The sequence below is a fragment of the Colossoma macropomum genome, unplaced genomic scaffold (assembly GCF_904425465.1).
Source record: "Colossoma macropomum unplaced genomic scaffold, Colossoma_macropomum, whole genome shotgun sequence".
In the NCBI taxonomy this organism is placed as follows: domain Eukaryota; kingdom Metazoa; phylum Chordata; class Actinopteri; order Characiformes; family Serrasalmidae; genus Colossoma; species Colossoma macropomum.
Window position 1 is genome coordinate 6500826 of NW_023494802.1, and position 13822 is coordinate 6514647.

Below are 13822 nucleotides of genomic sequence, written 5' to 3' on the forward strand. Positions count from 1 at the left end.
ACTATCCAAAACCACCAGTAAACCTACACGTGTCTTCAGAGTTTTTATATGTAATGCTAAAAAAGAGGTAAATCTGGAATTTAAAAAATTGCCTTCTAACGACCTGCATGTATCTCTTTGACATGAATAGATCATGAAGTACATTGTAGGGCAAAAATTCTTAAAGCTATCATAAAACAATGTCTCAGACCACGAGGCAGCATATTCATAACCATTTTGTGTAAAACTTTCTATGAAGGAGCATCAAAATTCTCTGACTGACTTTGTTTACCTATAAAACACCGAATTATGCAGAAGTTTTGAAAATGAGCCAAACGTGACTGTCCCCCTGTAAGTAATCTTTAACAGACTTCTTGAGTCTGACACTGTATGATATACTGTTATCTATAACCATAGATATGAATACAAACAAATCAGGCTTTAACATGGCTAATAACATTTTTAACAAAGTGACTTCTTGACTTTTTGTCCATTGTTAGTAAAAGTGGTTAAATGCTTTTCTTACCTGTTAGCTACAACTACTTTAAGAACAGACTCTGTAGACCAAGCATATTCTGACTGATCTTGAGGTAAATTGTGTGCATTTCATTTTTCACCAAACCATCGCTTTAACTTGTCTGAACTTTCACCTTCAGACAGAGGATGCCGAGATCAGCATTTATACAGGACTTTCACCAGGAGTGAGAACGTCATAAGTTCTTCCTTGTGCCGTCTTTAGGCCGCAGTTCAAATGTCACAAACACACGTGATGAGGCCCACACAGTCGTCTGGCCCACTTTCTGCTGTAGTGTCAGAGGGAGGGCCACAGACTCTTGGTGGCCACACGTCCATTCCCGCGAATCCTCTTCTCGTACCAGGAGGGGGCGTCCCAGAGCCTGTCCCAGCACATTACACACCTCCTTTGCTTTGAGGCGGGCTGTCTCCACAGCTGCCACACACACACGTCTTCTACAGAAAGCATAAGACTTTGCATTAGCATGTGGTTTTAGTGTCTGTATATAGATTTTTTGCAATAAGTTAGTTTAAAGTTAGAAGACATGTATGTCTACTGGTGATTTTGGATAGAAAATAAAAAGGCTATATTTGCACTAAAGCCTTGTGACCTCTGGTTCCTTTTACCATCACTGTAAATAAATTTCTCATTAAGTTTCTCTACAATTAACCATTTCACATCAAACCCCTCTGAATGAATCTGTTTACATGTCAACCACTGAATTATGTAGAAATATTGGAAACACAGTGGAATTCCCCTTTAAATATGAATCAGTTTAATCAGATTATTTGTCTTGGCAATAAGTGTGGGTTTGCCAGTATAAAACACAATGTAACAGAATAAATACAAGTACACATATATACAGAAAAAAGTAATACTATTTTTTTATATTTATATGCTGGTTAGTAGAAGGATGTTAGATGTTTGGATTTTTACTTATTTCCATTACATGAATCAGCAGCAGCACACCTGATTTTATTTAGCCCACTCACTGATACTTCAAAACACAGTGTGTTGTTTATTTGTGAGTATATTTAATGCTCTTTTTTAATAAATGCATACTGCTCAAATAAATAGCTTTTTTCTCAGATCTACAGTTCTGAGTGTTCCAAAAAGAGTATCCTACATAGGGATTATAAATTGGAGTATCTCTTAAATTGCTGTAAAATTATGGGATGGGTACAGGAGGCCATAAAATATAAAATGTGTTGCAAATATGTTAAATAAAACAGCATTTACAGGCACAACAAGGGCTACTTTCAAACAAACCAGAAAGATTCTGAGGTTGTACTCTCAGTTTGTTGTTGGAAATTCTCACTGCACTGCAAATTTGTGTGCATTTCTTTCTGGAGAATTAGGCCTACCGCACATACCGCAATGGTAATCTATGGAAACCTAACACAGCCCCCTGCTGTCCTGTCCCTGGTTTTACTGAGCTGTGGTGAAGCAAATTTTAGGATAACCTACATTTGAAAACTTTGTTAACATGCTGGGATGCAGAAAAAAAGCTAAAGTAGGTTTAAATGTTCAAATCTGACTATTATTCTTTCTTAACCAAACAGGATTTTTGTGTTGAGACAGGCAGTCAGCAAGTGATCACCTACTGAAAAGAATGGCCTGTTTGTTGTTCATTGCTGCTAATGCTGATTGCCAGAGCAAAGACCAGATATGGCTGTAGCATGAAGTATGGTTGCTGTATTTAATAGTGATCTGGATTGAATTCCTTTCACAACTAAACATTAGGGAGAAGTAGGGGATAAAGTTTGCTTTTTAAAAGCAAGCTAAACTTGCGAACGGTAAAAAATAAGAAGATTATCAAACAAAATACCTATAAAAAATGATCACTTGTGAACCCTGGGTATGTATTGAGTAAATACTGCTCTTTCCTTGAGACACTCTCCCAACGTAATCTTTTGAATCTTTCAAGAGAACCTGCTAATTTATATCAAAGGAAATACACTGTATGACCAAAAGTATTTGGAAGCCTCCCCAAATTATTGAAGACATTCCACACCTGTTGCTAACAGCTGTATAAAATCACAAGTCATGCGATTTCCATACACAAACATTGGCAGTATAATAATTCGTGGTGAAGAGCTCAGTGACCCTCACAGTCATAGGATGCCACCTTAGTCAGTTCATGAAAGCATCTAAGAGCAACAATAGCTCAGCTACAAGTGGCAGACCATGCAAACTCACAGAGCATGTTCGCAGAGTACTGAAGTGCATTACACAAGAAAATCACATATCTTCTGTTGCATCTCTCACTACAGTTCCAGACTGCCTCTGGAAGCAACATCAGCACAAGAACTGTGCGTTGGGAGCTTAATGAAATGGGTTTCCATGGCCGAGCAGCTGCACGCAAGCCTAAGAACACTATACACAATGCCAAGTGTCGGCTTGAGTGGTGTAAAGCACACCGCCACTGGACTCTGGAGCAGTGGAAACGTGTTCTCTGGAGTGATGAATCAAACTTCACTATGTGGCAGTCTGATGGCCAAATCTTGGTTTGGTGGGTGCCAGGAGAACACTACCTACTGGAATACATAGTGCCAAAAGTAAAGTTTGGTGGAAGAGGGATAATGGTCTTTGGTCTTCTTCAGGGTTTGGGCCCCTTAGTTCCAGTGAAGGGTGATGTTAATGCTACAGCACACAAAGACATTTTAGACAATTATATGCTTCCACCTTGGTTTGGGGAAGGCTCTTTTCTGTTCAAGCATGTCCCAGTGCATAAAGCGAACTAAATAAAGATGAGTTTGGCATGAAGGAACTCCCTGACCTCAACCTCACTGAACACCTTTGGGGTGAACTGGAACATCAATTGCAATTGGAACATCAGTGCCTGACCTCTCACATGGCACAGACACGCTCCAAAACATTGTGGAAAAGCCTTCCCAGAAGAGCGGAGGCTGTTATAGCTGCAATGAGGGGGCTCCATATTTATGCCCGTGGTTTTGGAATGGGATGTCCAACAAGCTCATATAGGTGTGATGGTCAGATGTCTGCATACTTTTGCCCATTTAGTGTACTTCATGTAAACACTAGAAATTAAGCGATTATGAAAAAGCCAATTTCAGATAAATTTAACAAAAAATAAATGGCATTGATAATATCAGATCCCTTTCTTTGCTTGATTCCACACTCTACCCTTGACAAACATGGGTATGCAGAAACAAAAAGACCACCTATTTGAGGCTAGCGTTTCTGGTGCCACTCATGTAGGACTGCAATGAAAACGTTCATTTATGAATTTGTCTTCTTGCAAACACAGAAGAACAATGTAAGCAGGATCTTCTACACATTAACATAGGTTTACTGAATATATCTACACAAAATACGTTGTATAAAAGGTTAAAAGCATCAGATAGCAGGGACTTTGTGAGCAAATATGGAAATGCAGAGGGCATATGGAGGCATCTAAATATGACTGTATTCAGACAATCTAGAAATAGTTTAAACAATGTGTTACACTTACCTTAACAGACTGAGGCACCCTTCACTGTGTGAAAACTGAGGGTCCCCAACACACACACTTTTATCCAGCTTTTCAATCAGCACAGAGCGCACACACTCCATCTTCTCAAAGTCTGAAAACACCACACTCACCTAACACACACATTTCAGACCTTGTTAGTTAGATGCTGGATGCTGACAGATGATGTGTATGTTTATAATGTTATAATGTTTATAACTTTTCCAAATGAACACTGAAAGAGTGCTTGGATTACTGATGTTAAGGTATGTGGGCCCACCTCAGCTTGCATGCGGTACAGGTCGCCTTCTCTTTGAATATGTTTTGTCACAACTGTGTCCTCTTCCTTACAAAAGGACAAAAAAAGAAAAGAATTTACAGCCGGAGTCCAGGAGGTGATTTTCCTGCTTGGACACACCTGTTTCAATTCATCAGTTAATTAACATGCCTAGTAGATGCCCTGGATGACCCTTATTTTACAGCTTTAAACAAATGTATGTATGCTGTGCAATAGCAAACAAATAAATGACCACCAACAAATGACCAACTTGTCAAAGATTCAGTTATTGTGAATCTTCTTCAATAAATCAGTTGATCTAATTCACAGGTCCAGCTGAATCAAACTTTTCTCTGTCCCATACACAGGGCCAGCTTCCCAGATCAAAATTAAGCCCAAGCCTAGGCTAAATATAACTTTTAATGGTAAAGCATAATTGACAGAGCAATTTAGTCCAAGATTAGACCTAATACATATCCATGAAACCAGCCATCAAGGTTAACATTTGTAGTATAAACTGAAAACTTCTAATAAATCTTAAATAAAAAGCTTTCCATTTTTAATTTTACAAAATCAGGATCTAAAATGACATTTTTTACATTAATGAGAAAGTCAACCTATCAAAATGTCTGTATAATCCAATCATTGAGATGCTAACAAAGTAATTCGGAGTGATTTGATGTGAAACGTTGTATAGCAGAGAAACTTTCCAACTTACATTTTCTTTACAGTGATAGGAACCAGGAGTTGCAATGTCAACAATGCAAACATGCAAAGGCAAATATTTACTGCTCAGATTAATCAGTGAACCGACATGTGTCCTCGTGTCTTCTGAGTTTTTATGTAATGTTGGTAATGATAATACTGGTCAGTCTGGAAGAAAAACATTCTCGTTGGTCCCCTTACAACTCCCTGTGTGTACTACTCCTTCTTCTATGTGTTTTCAGAAGATATGCTGTACCTGCTAATATCATAAAAAGTATCAAGTGCTGTAATGTAATGTTTGAGGTAATTAGTAACTTCTTTTGAGCAATTAGCCCAAAAATGGAGCTGTTGCAGCAACAAACTTAATAAACAAAGTCATTCAGAGTGCTTTGATGTGAAACGGTTCATTTGTAGAGTCTTTTTATTTACTATCCAAAACATAAGTGAACCCACATGTTGCAAGTTTATATATGTAACGCTGATGATGGTAAATAATGGTAAAGTAATCTGAAAAAAACATTTTGGGGGAGTTTTGGGGGACTATTGTGCTTTTAAACTTTAACCTTCATGTATCCCTCCACCATGAATGGATTAAAATACATTAATTAAAATATGTTTTAGACCAAAACTTTCAACTACCGTAAAATCAATGTGTCAGGCAGTGTATTAATAACCATTTCATATAATAACTTTCTGTGAGGGAGCTTTTAGAGGTGGACGTCTGGTTCCTATCACCACCACTGTGAACAATTCTGACTTGGTAAGCTTCTCTGGAACTAAGCATTTCACACCAAACCACTCTGAATGACTTTGTTGACACGTTAACCATTTAATCATGCAGAAATTAAAAAGATGTGAAGAGACCGTCCCTGCTTATTAAACAAGCGTCTTCGTCGGTGGGTAAAAATAGTAACGGTGTAAATTTATTTTTCGGTAAACTATTCCTTTATGACCGTAAAGTCTGACTTCACATTGAATCACAGAGAGCAATGAATGAATCGTTGATTTGGACGTTCGATCCATTCAGTTAGAAAGAATCGGTTGAATAAAGTGAATCAAACATCCCATCAGTACAGAAAGCCCACCTTAACTCCGTGCTGTCTGGCGGTTTGTAGGATGTACTCCAGCCGGCGAGTTACACTGTTGGCCGCATCGTTGACGCTTTCTTTGCTGCTAGTCACGGAGACGGTCAGGGCGGCTCTGTCCGGCGGGGAACTCAGTTCCGCACTGCCTGTCACCTCCACGCGCCTCGCCGGGCTCCGCGACGGTGAAGAGGCCCGTTTTGCCGTGTGATTGTGCTCTAATTCGTCCATATTTCCGCAAACACCGCCGGTGGCCGGTATCAGAGAGGCGAAAACCCGAGCTGGACTGACCGCCATACTGGTAAATCTACGGGCGCTATGGCAACGCGCGCGGGGGATGACGGGAACTATGGCGCCTTGATTTGAACTGCTAAACAGCGCGAGAATAATATCAGTATTTCTATAATAGATAGATATTTATGTTTTTGATAGTAAATGAAAGGGGAAACGACAATTTAACATCGACACTGGACATGCAGGCTTTTTCTGCGAGTGTTACTACTTTTTTGTATCTTCACTGTTCGTTTGTTTATAGAATGTGTTAACAGCGTTTAACCGCGAGGGGGCAGAAGAGGCCAACTTTAAAGCTTACATACAGAAACACCAGCGGCAGAATGCGGGCTGTATCAATCCGCTCATGAAGACTGTACTTCGCTATTTTATTAAATTGCTCTGCTTTCTTAGAGACGAGCAGCCCCTAAATCATAGTAAATAAATAAATACAAAACATTTTGTGATTTAATAAAAAAAAACCTGCCACTTAAAGCAAACAGACAGAATTATTATTATTATTATTATTATCATTATTATTATTATCATTATTATTATTATTATTATTATTATTATGACAGCAGCAAAGATGTAAATAAAAAACAAATGATTGCTATACTTTAAGAAAACTGTTTAGCATTTTGCTTGCTTTGTTAATTTATAAATTTCTCTAATACTTTAGAAAAAACCTGATCCTAATAAAACTAGATTCATCTTGAATCGATTATTACATTTTAGTTGAGACAGTAAGCAATAACCTTAATATGATATTAAAAGTGATCATGTATTTATTCCTCTGACACAAAGATCTTCAGCATGTTACTAAGATATATTTGTGGAATCTGAATGAAGGCTGTTTATCTTCTGTTTTCATAATTACACAAATAATAAACAAATATGGGGGGAAATACAAGCAAATATTCAAAAACATGGCATGTAAAGCAATAGAATATTCTGTACATGTACTCATTTATTACTGTCACATTTACCCATAGCTATTCTATTCTAACCCTAACCCTTCTCTATTATTCTATCCTATTCTATTCTATTCTATTTAGTGTTTTGTCTTATTGCTGTATTCTACTCTGTTCTGTTCTTTAATATCTTCTACTTTTACTGTTCAGTTTTAATCTGTTCTACTTTACTCAGCTTGGTTTTATTCTTTTCTATTCTATTGCAATGCATTGGGCCATTTCATACTTCATAGGGTTCATACTTCTGTGAAGAATAATGGCTGTTTATAATAATACAGTTAATGGGTTTACATGGTTGCTACGTCTCTGTTTTGTTATTTTGCTGTTTAATGTCTGTAGGCCTGTAGAAAAAGATGGTGTAGCCTAACAGAAGTAGCTACCAGATGGTTTGGTAGCACAGTTACAGGCCGGTCGTGGTCATCAGAGGCCCATCCCAAGCCCAGCATTTCTGCACACAGCGCCGTTTGTTTGCATTCGACTGTGGACCCCTCTTTCTAATCTGGGCCTGAACATGCGGAGGACGTGTTTGTTGATCCTGTCTCGGGTTGCGCATATTTCCATGCTGGCTTTCTGAAACTGTATATCTGATGATGTGCCTTTTGCCAAGATCTGTGCAGCGGGCTCTTTTTATTTGCTTAGCCGTGTGGGTTTGGCCCCTGGAGCTCCGCCATGCTATTGAAGGAGCGGATATTTTAATTTTGCGCACTGAGAGTGAGTCCGGGGATATTAAAACAGACTTCAAACGGAATGATAAGCGCCACAGATAGGCCGAGCACACAGGCTGGATATGGAAAAAAGGCGAACAGGCCTTTCAGCAAAGGCCTCTGGTACACACACTCTTCCACCAACCTTGAGTCTATTAGATATGAGGAGAGAAAATGGTCAACTTAAGTTATACTAATAGACTACTGCACTGTTTCTAAGTAATACTACATGTTTTAGCATTTTCCTGTGCTAACATACCAGACTGAGCACATAAGCTCATTATAAAACCATTCATGAGGTTGAAAAGGGTGTGTTGGTGCAGGAAAGCACACTAAAATGTGGAATGCAGGAGCACTTTAGGACCAGAATTAAAAAAAACATTGTACTAATGTCCATGTAATTGTGTTAAAGTCCAAACTGACTTCTTTTGACCTTTACATTTAGTTCGCTCTGGCTGTTTTTAGCCTTTACATTGAGAAATGAATGATGTCATGTATGAAGAACGCAACTTCAGGGGCCGTAAATGGCAGTTAAAGCAACATGAATAAGGCACAGACATGGATGTTTAATAGTATGGAAATCTTTATATATATATATATATATATATATATATATATATATATATAATGTATAATACATATGTGTGTGTGTATTTGGGTTTATGTAATTATGGAATGTATCTGACATGTTTTATTTAATACAGTACCATGCAAAAGTTTCAATGAAGAATCTATTTTTAAAATGATTTACTCTAAAAAATGCTAATAGTAGAATAAATATAAGTAACATCCATATAGTAAGTAGTGGTTTTGTGTATTTATCCATTTCCAAACCTCTCCTAATGACAACCTGGTATTATTTGTAGATATCATCTAATACCTGGTTTGACTCAGTGTTTCATTCTATTAAATCATTATATTAAATTAAGTGTGCAGGTGATGGAAGTTAACAAATCCCTGTAGTAGCCGAGGGGCATTCAGGATAAATCTGGAACCAAACTTTAAAACTAGCTCACAAGATATCAACTGCATTTTTGAAAATAAGAAATTATTGTTGCTTTTTACTGTGTTTCTGTTTCTGTGCATCTATTGTACTGATATATGGATAAATCACTCTTATTGCCAAGATCCGAGTCTTAAGAGACTTAAGTGCTTAAGACTTTTGCCCAGTACAGTAATTAAATCAAGTAAATTCACTACATCAATTAAAAAAATATATATATATGTTCTATCCAGGGGTCATCTGAGCTGTCCACCTGTGTGTGTGTGTGATGTCAGGTGACCCCCCCACCCCTCCCCACCTGACCTCTCCTGTGCTGATTGGCAGTGGCTGCACAGAGTGCTTCCTGCAGGCAGCGGGCCCTGGGAAAGCAGGGAGTGGACTTTTCCCTTTAAAAGAGTTTCTGGACATGATTAGATAGATCAACAGGAGGGGACAGGGCTCGCTTGCGGGCACATAGTGTGCGTGTGTGTGTGTATGTGGAGTGCATGTGTGTTTGGAAGTGTTTGTGTTTTCCCATGTTTCCTCCCTTTGGCACTACAGCAGTTCTCAGACTGTCGCTGTGACTTCTGTGGGTTTAGACAGTATCAGATTAAACAAGAAGAGCTACACTGTTACACTGTGTGTGTGTGTGTGTGTGTGTGTGTGTGCTTGCGTGTGTGAGTGTGTGAAAGATGGAGGCACTGAAGACAGGCGATGCATTTGGTTTATTTAAATGTGTACATAATTTCCAAATGACTCAAATTTATTTTATCAACCTCATGACTTTTAGTTCACTTACTTTTGACAGTAACTGTATTGATGCAATACATTTTGTTGAAATGATAGGAATCAAATAAATCAATCAGTGTCACACTGAAAACACTGTGCAGGGAATTGTGCTTAAGATTAAGTTGGACTTTCTTGACCCTTACAGTTAGTTTGCTTTGCATGTATATAGCTTTAGGTTTTGCTATGAGTGAAATATTGTATTAAAATGCATTTTCAGGCTCCATGATGGTGTTTTTAAAGCATCATGAATATGTACAGTATAGAACACTTACAGTATGGTGAAAAGTCAGAGAAATTCTTTTCATGTATTTAATTCCATTTTCAAAAGAAAAAGAAAGGTGTGTTTGGGTAGCTGCTTGTGTGTCTCTTAGAAAAGGAACATAATGTTTTAGTTGGGAGGATGGTTGGTTTTGAGATTGGAAAGATGGAAGAGTTAAAGTGGCACTAAGGGCACCGAATTAAAGAGTGGACAAATTGATAGAACTGATGTTCTGGAGATGCCTGTGTAGTTTTCTGTTTAATATCCATTCTGCTTTTTCTCACAATGAACAATAAATAAGTTGTACTTAATGTTTTTCACTGGAAATTAAATAAGCTTGATCTCTGACTTAAAACCTGTATAGCATTAATAATAATAATATTAACAATAATAATAATAATATTATTATTATTATTATTATTATTATTAACAGTTATTATGATTATTATTAAAATCTTGAGGCAAATTGTAAGTGGATAATAGCAGTACATTTACCATTTAATTAATCAGTTTAATAGCAATGTTTAATAATACATGAAATATTGAATGAAAGCTCTAAAATACATTTTGTACATTTCCAGTACTGTGAAAAAGACTCAGTCCTTCTAAGAAAATAATATATAAAGCTATTTATCAGGGCAATAAACAATAGAATTAATAAACAATACATACACATTAAATGCATGAGTAGACTAGTTTAACTATTTCCAAATACTCAAAGTCCAGTATTTACAGTAACCATTCAATATCTAGTATATCTAATCAGTCTTTCATTAAATTAAATCAGGTGCTGCTGCACAAATGTAACAAATCCAAGCGATGGCTGGAGTGCAGGAACTGAACTGCTCTTCTAACTAACATATTGATAACTTTTTTAAACAAGTCATTTTTATAACATTTCACTGTATCTATGTTTATCATTATCTGTGTTTATTTTACTGTATCTCTTTATGCAAATGTGTGATTATGCCCCAGACGAATTACATGCTTTGTGAAAACAAGTTAACACATCCTCAACAGGGAACACACTTAATTATGGCATTTGTCTGCAACTTTTAGTGCTCAATTTCTGTTTATTGCTGAGATTAACATATTGGAAAAAATCTAAAACATTAATTCTAAAAAGTTTTTAAAAAGTTGCCATAACTTTTGCAAAGGCCACATTGTATATATATATATATATATATATATTTTTTTTTTTTTCTATTTTTCCCAGATGTTAAACTAGGTAAATAAACAGCAATGGTGCATTGAAATTCGAAGAATTGGGTTCTCTATACACTGTAGAGGATGTGTTAAATTAGCTTTACTCAAAATCAACAGAACTTCATTTGACCATGTTTTTTCACATGATTGTATTTATTTGAATGGTCTATACTGGCAAAAAAGTGAAATCATTTTAAGCAGTTCTCTTGGGTTTTGCACAGAACTGTAAGTCTATAAGTTATTATTGTAGATCAAATGACAAAAATAAGTGATTCCAAACTTATTCATGGCCTACTCAGATCAGTGAACACAAGCTTTACCCAGCAGAGTGAAAACAAAAAGTTTAGACTCTTTTATCATGATTTTCTGTCTACTTCTCTCATCACATCTGAGAGCAGTAAACATTTAAAAGCTCAAATATACAAATCTCCTTTCACCGCTCACCGCAGCCTTTGTCTTTCAGTTGAGCATGACATGCAAATTCTCAGTTTACATTCACACACTGATTCAATAAAAGATTAGGAACAGAACGTTGTTTAGAACGTCTCTGACAGACGTTATAGTTGTGTAATTATTATATAAATAAACAATATAAGGTTGTGCTTTGAGCTGTGGCTTTTTATCCATTTCATGTTGCATTTATTGATTAAACACAGTCACAGTTTTGACTGTTAAATTATTTTTATTCTTCAGTTTCCATGCCGCATAAAATACAATTTCATGCATTCAAATGCTTCACTTGCAGATGTTCCATTTGAGCCAACTCATATAAAACTGATGCAGAATAACTTTGTTTACTGTTTAGTAATAAGGGAGATGTAACAGAGCAGAGCAACATAATACATTTTGTTTTTTGCAAAATAATTTTAAAAGTATTTGATCAGGATTAATAATATAATTTTTTATACAAGCAACCTACACAGGTCTACAAATGAAAATGTAAACTTTGTTTCCAGCATCTACCACCATTGAACTATTCAGCCAAAAGTGGCTGGAGTGAAAATGTTATAACTCACCTTATAGGTGTGGCTAGTTATTACAGAATTAGGAGCTTCCTGTAATAGTCACTGAAAGGTCTGGTAGATTTATGCAAACACTATTAATTCAATACAGTTCTAGGTTGTTTGAAGCAAATGAGCTTAAATACATACAAATATTAAAATAATAATAATAATACATTAAAATAAATATGACTAGCGAAACAAAGAGGAAGAGCAAATATCAGCATGAACAAATCTATAGTACATTTTCCATAAATCCATGAATAAAAACATTCCAATCAATGATTTTGATCTAATACGGGGGGTATGGACTTAAATAACTTTAATGGTTTAATTTGGTGGGCTTAGCTGTAATACTGTGTTAAAACTAACCTTGCTGTGTGGAGGCTGCATTTTAGCTTGGCTAGATCTCACTTAGAGTTGTTTGTGCTTCAAAATAGTGCTAGTTTACTGCCATTCAGACAATACAAGTGTGAATTCTGTGAACACCTTGTTGGTCAAAAAGCACTTATGATTCATGGTGAAAAAAGGGGTGAATTTCAAGAAATTACTGTCTAATTGCTGTGAAAATATGCATACAATGTTGCTGTTAGAATAAAAGAAAGTGACAAAGGATGTTAAATTTGGAACTGTCACCCATGTTAGGTTGTGCCCCGCTATCTGCCTCATGTTTGAAACACACCTGATAACTGCAAAACATTTGGTTTGTACCAAAGATTGAACCCAATAAACAGTAAAGGCCTGTTTATGTCCAGGTTCCTCACTCTCACACATAGCTTACATTTACCAAGTCACTAATATGCACAAACTCAGAGTAATATCCTTACGCACAGTACATTTACACTAATTTAAATGACCTTGCTGTAGGTTTAATACATTCCATCATATTAGATTTATACACACACACACACACACACACACACACACACACACACACACACCATCATCTAAAATGCTTATCCTTCTGGGTCGCGGGGGCTTTACAAGTACATTCAATTCTGTTCTTTCTCAATTGTGTCCTCGTATATAAGACATTTGGCCATCACATCGTTCTGAAGCTAACAATGTGAGGGATACCATGTGTGACAGGTTTAGTTTGGCGCTGATGGTTGAAGTAACGGTCATGGTTAATATGATTGTTTATGCTGTTCGGCTTCATCAGGGCTAGCTTGCTGGCCTCGTGTTTGACACTGACACACATGGTGCATTAGTGAGCGTGTTCAGCCACATTTGAGCAGGCTAATGATGGAAATGTGCTGTGGAAGGCTGGAGCACTGCAAATACTACAGATATGGCCTTAGCAAAACTTCTCTGTAAAAAAGGCCTGCTCAGCTTCATTTCAGTAGCATAGCAATATTAAATCAGGTAGCTCAGGTTCTTTCCTTTAATCAGCTCACTGTCTGTCTCACTGTTGCTTCTTTCTCTCTCAGTTAATCCTAAAGGTCTAAATGTGCTCTTGCAGTTTTTTTAGTAGGACAAACAAAGCTAGCAACGGACTTCATGCTCCGCCAACGAATACATTCTTTTGTGGCAGCTGCTGCAACGTTGTACAAGCTTTATAGGACATTGCTAAAAATCTTTTTCAGTTTGAAAGAGTTTCCAGTTTAA

The 13822-nt window shown here is 36.8% G+C and overlaps 1 protein-coding gene across 1 annotated transcript; it reads right to left on the minus strand.

Moving 5' to 3' along the window:
- Positions 1-665: 665 nt before the first annotated feature.
- Positions 666-6326, minus strand: irak1bp1 (interleukin-1 receptor-associated kinase 1 binding protein 1). Its single transcript, XM_036592207.1, has 4 exons — positions 6033-6326; positions 4246-4311; positions 3969-4099; positions 666-948 (listed from the first exon to the last, which is right to left on the minus strand). Exons 1-4 carry the CDS (start codon positions 6324-6326, stop codon positions 690-692), a joined length of 750 nt encoding a protein of 249 aa, XP_036448100.1. The 3' UTR covers positions 666-689.
- Between the last annotated feature and the right edge of the window lie 7496 nt (positions 6327-13822).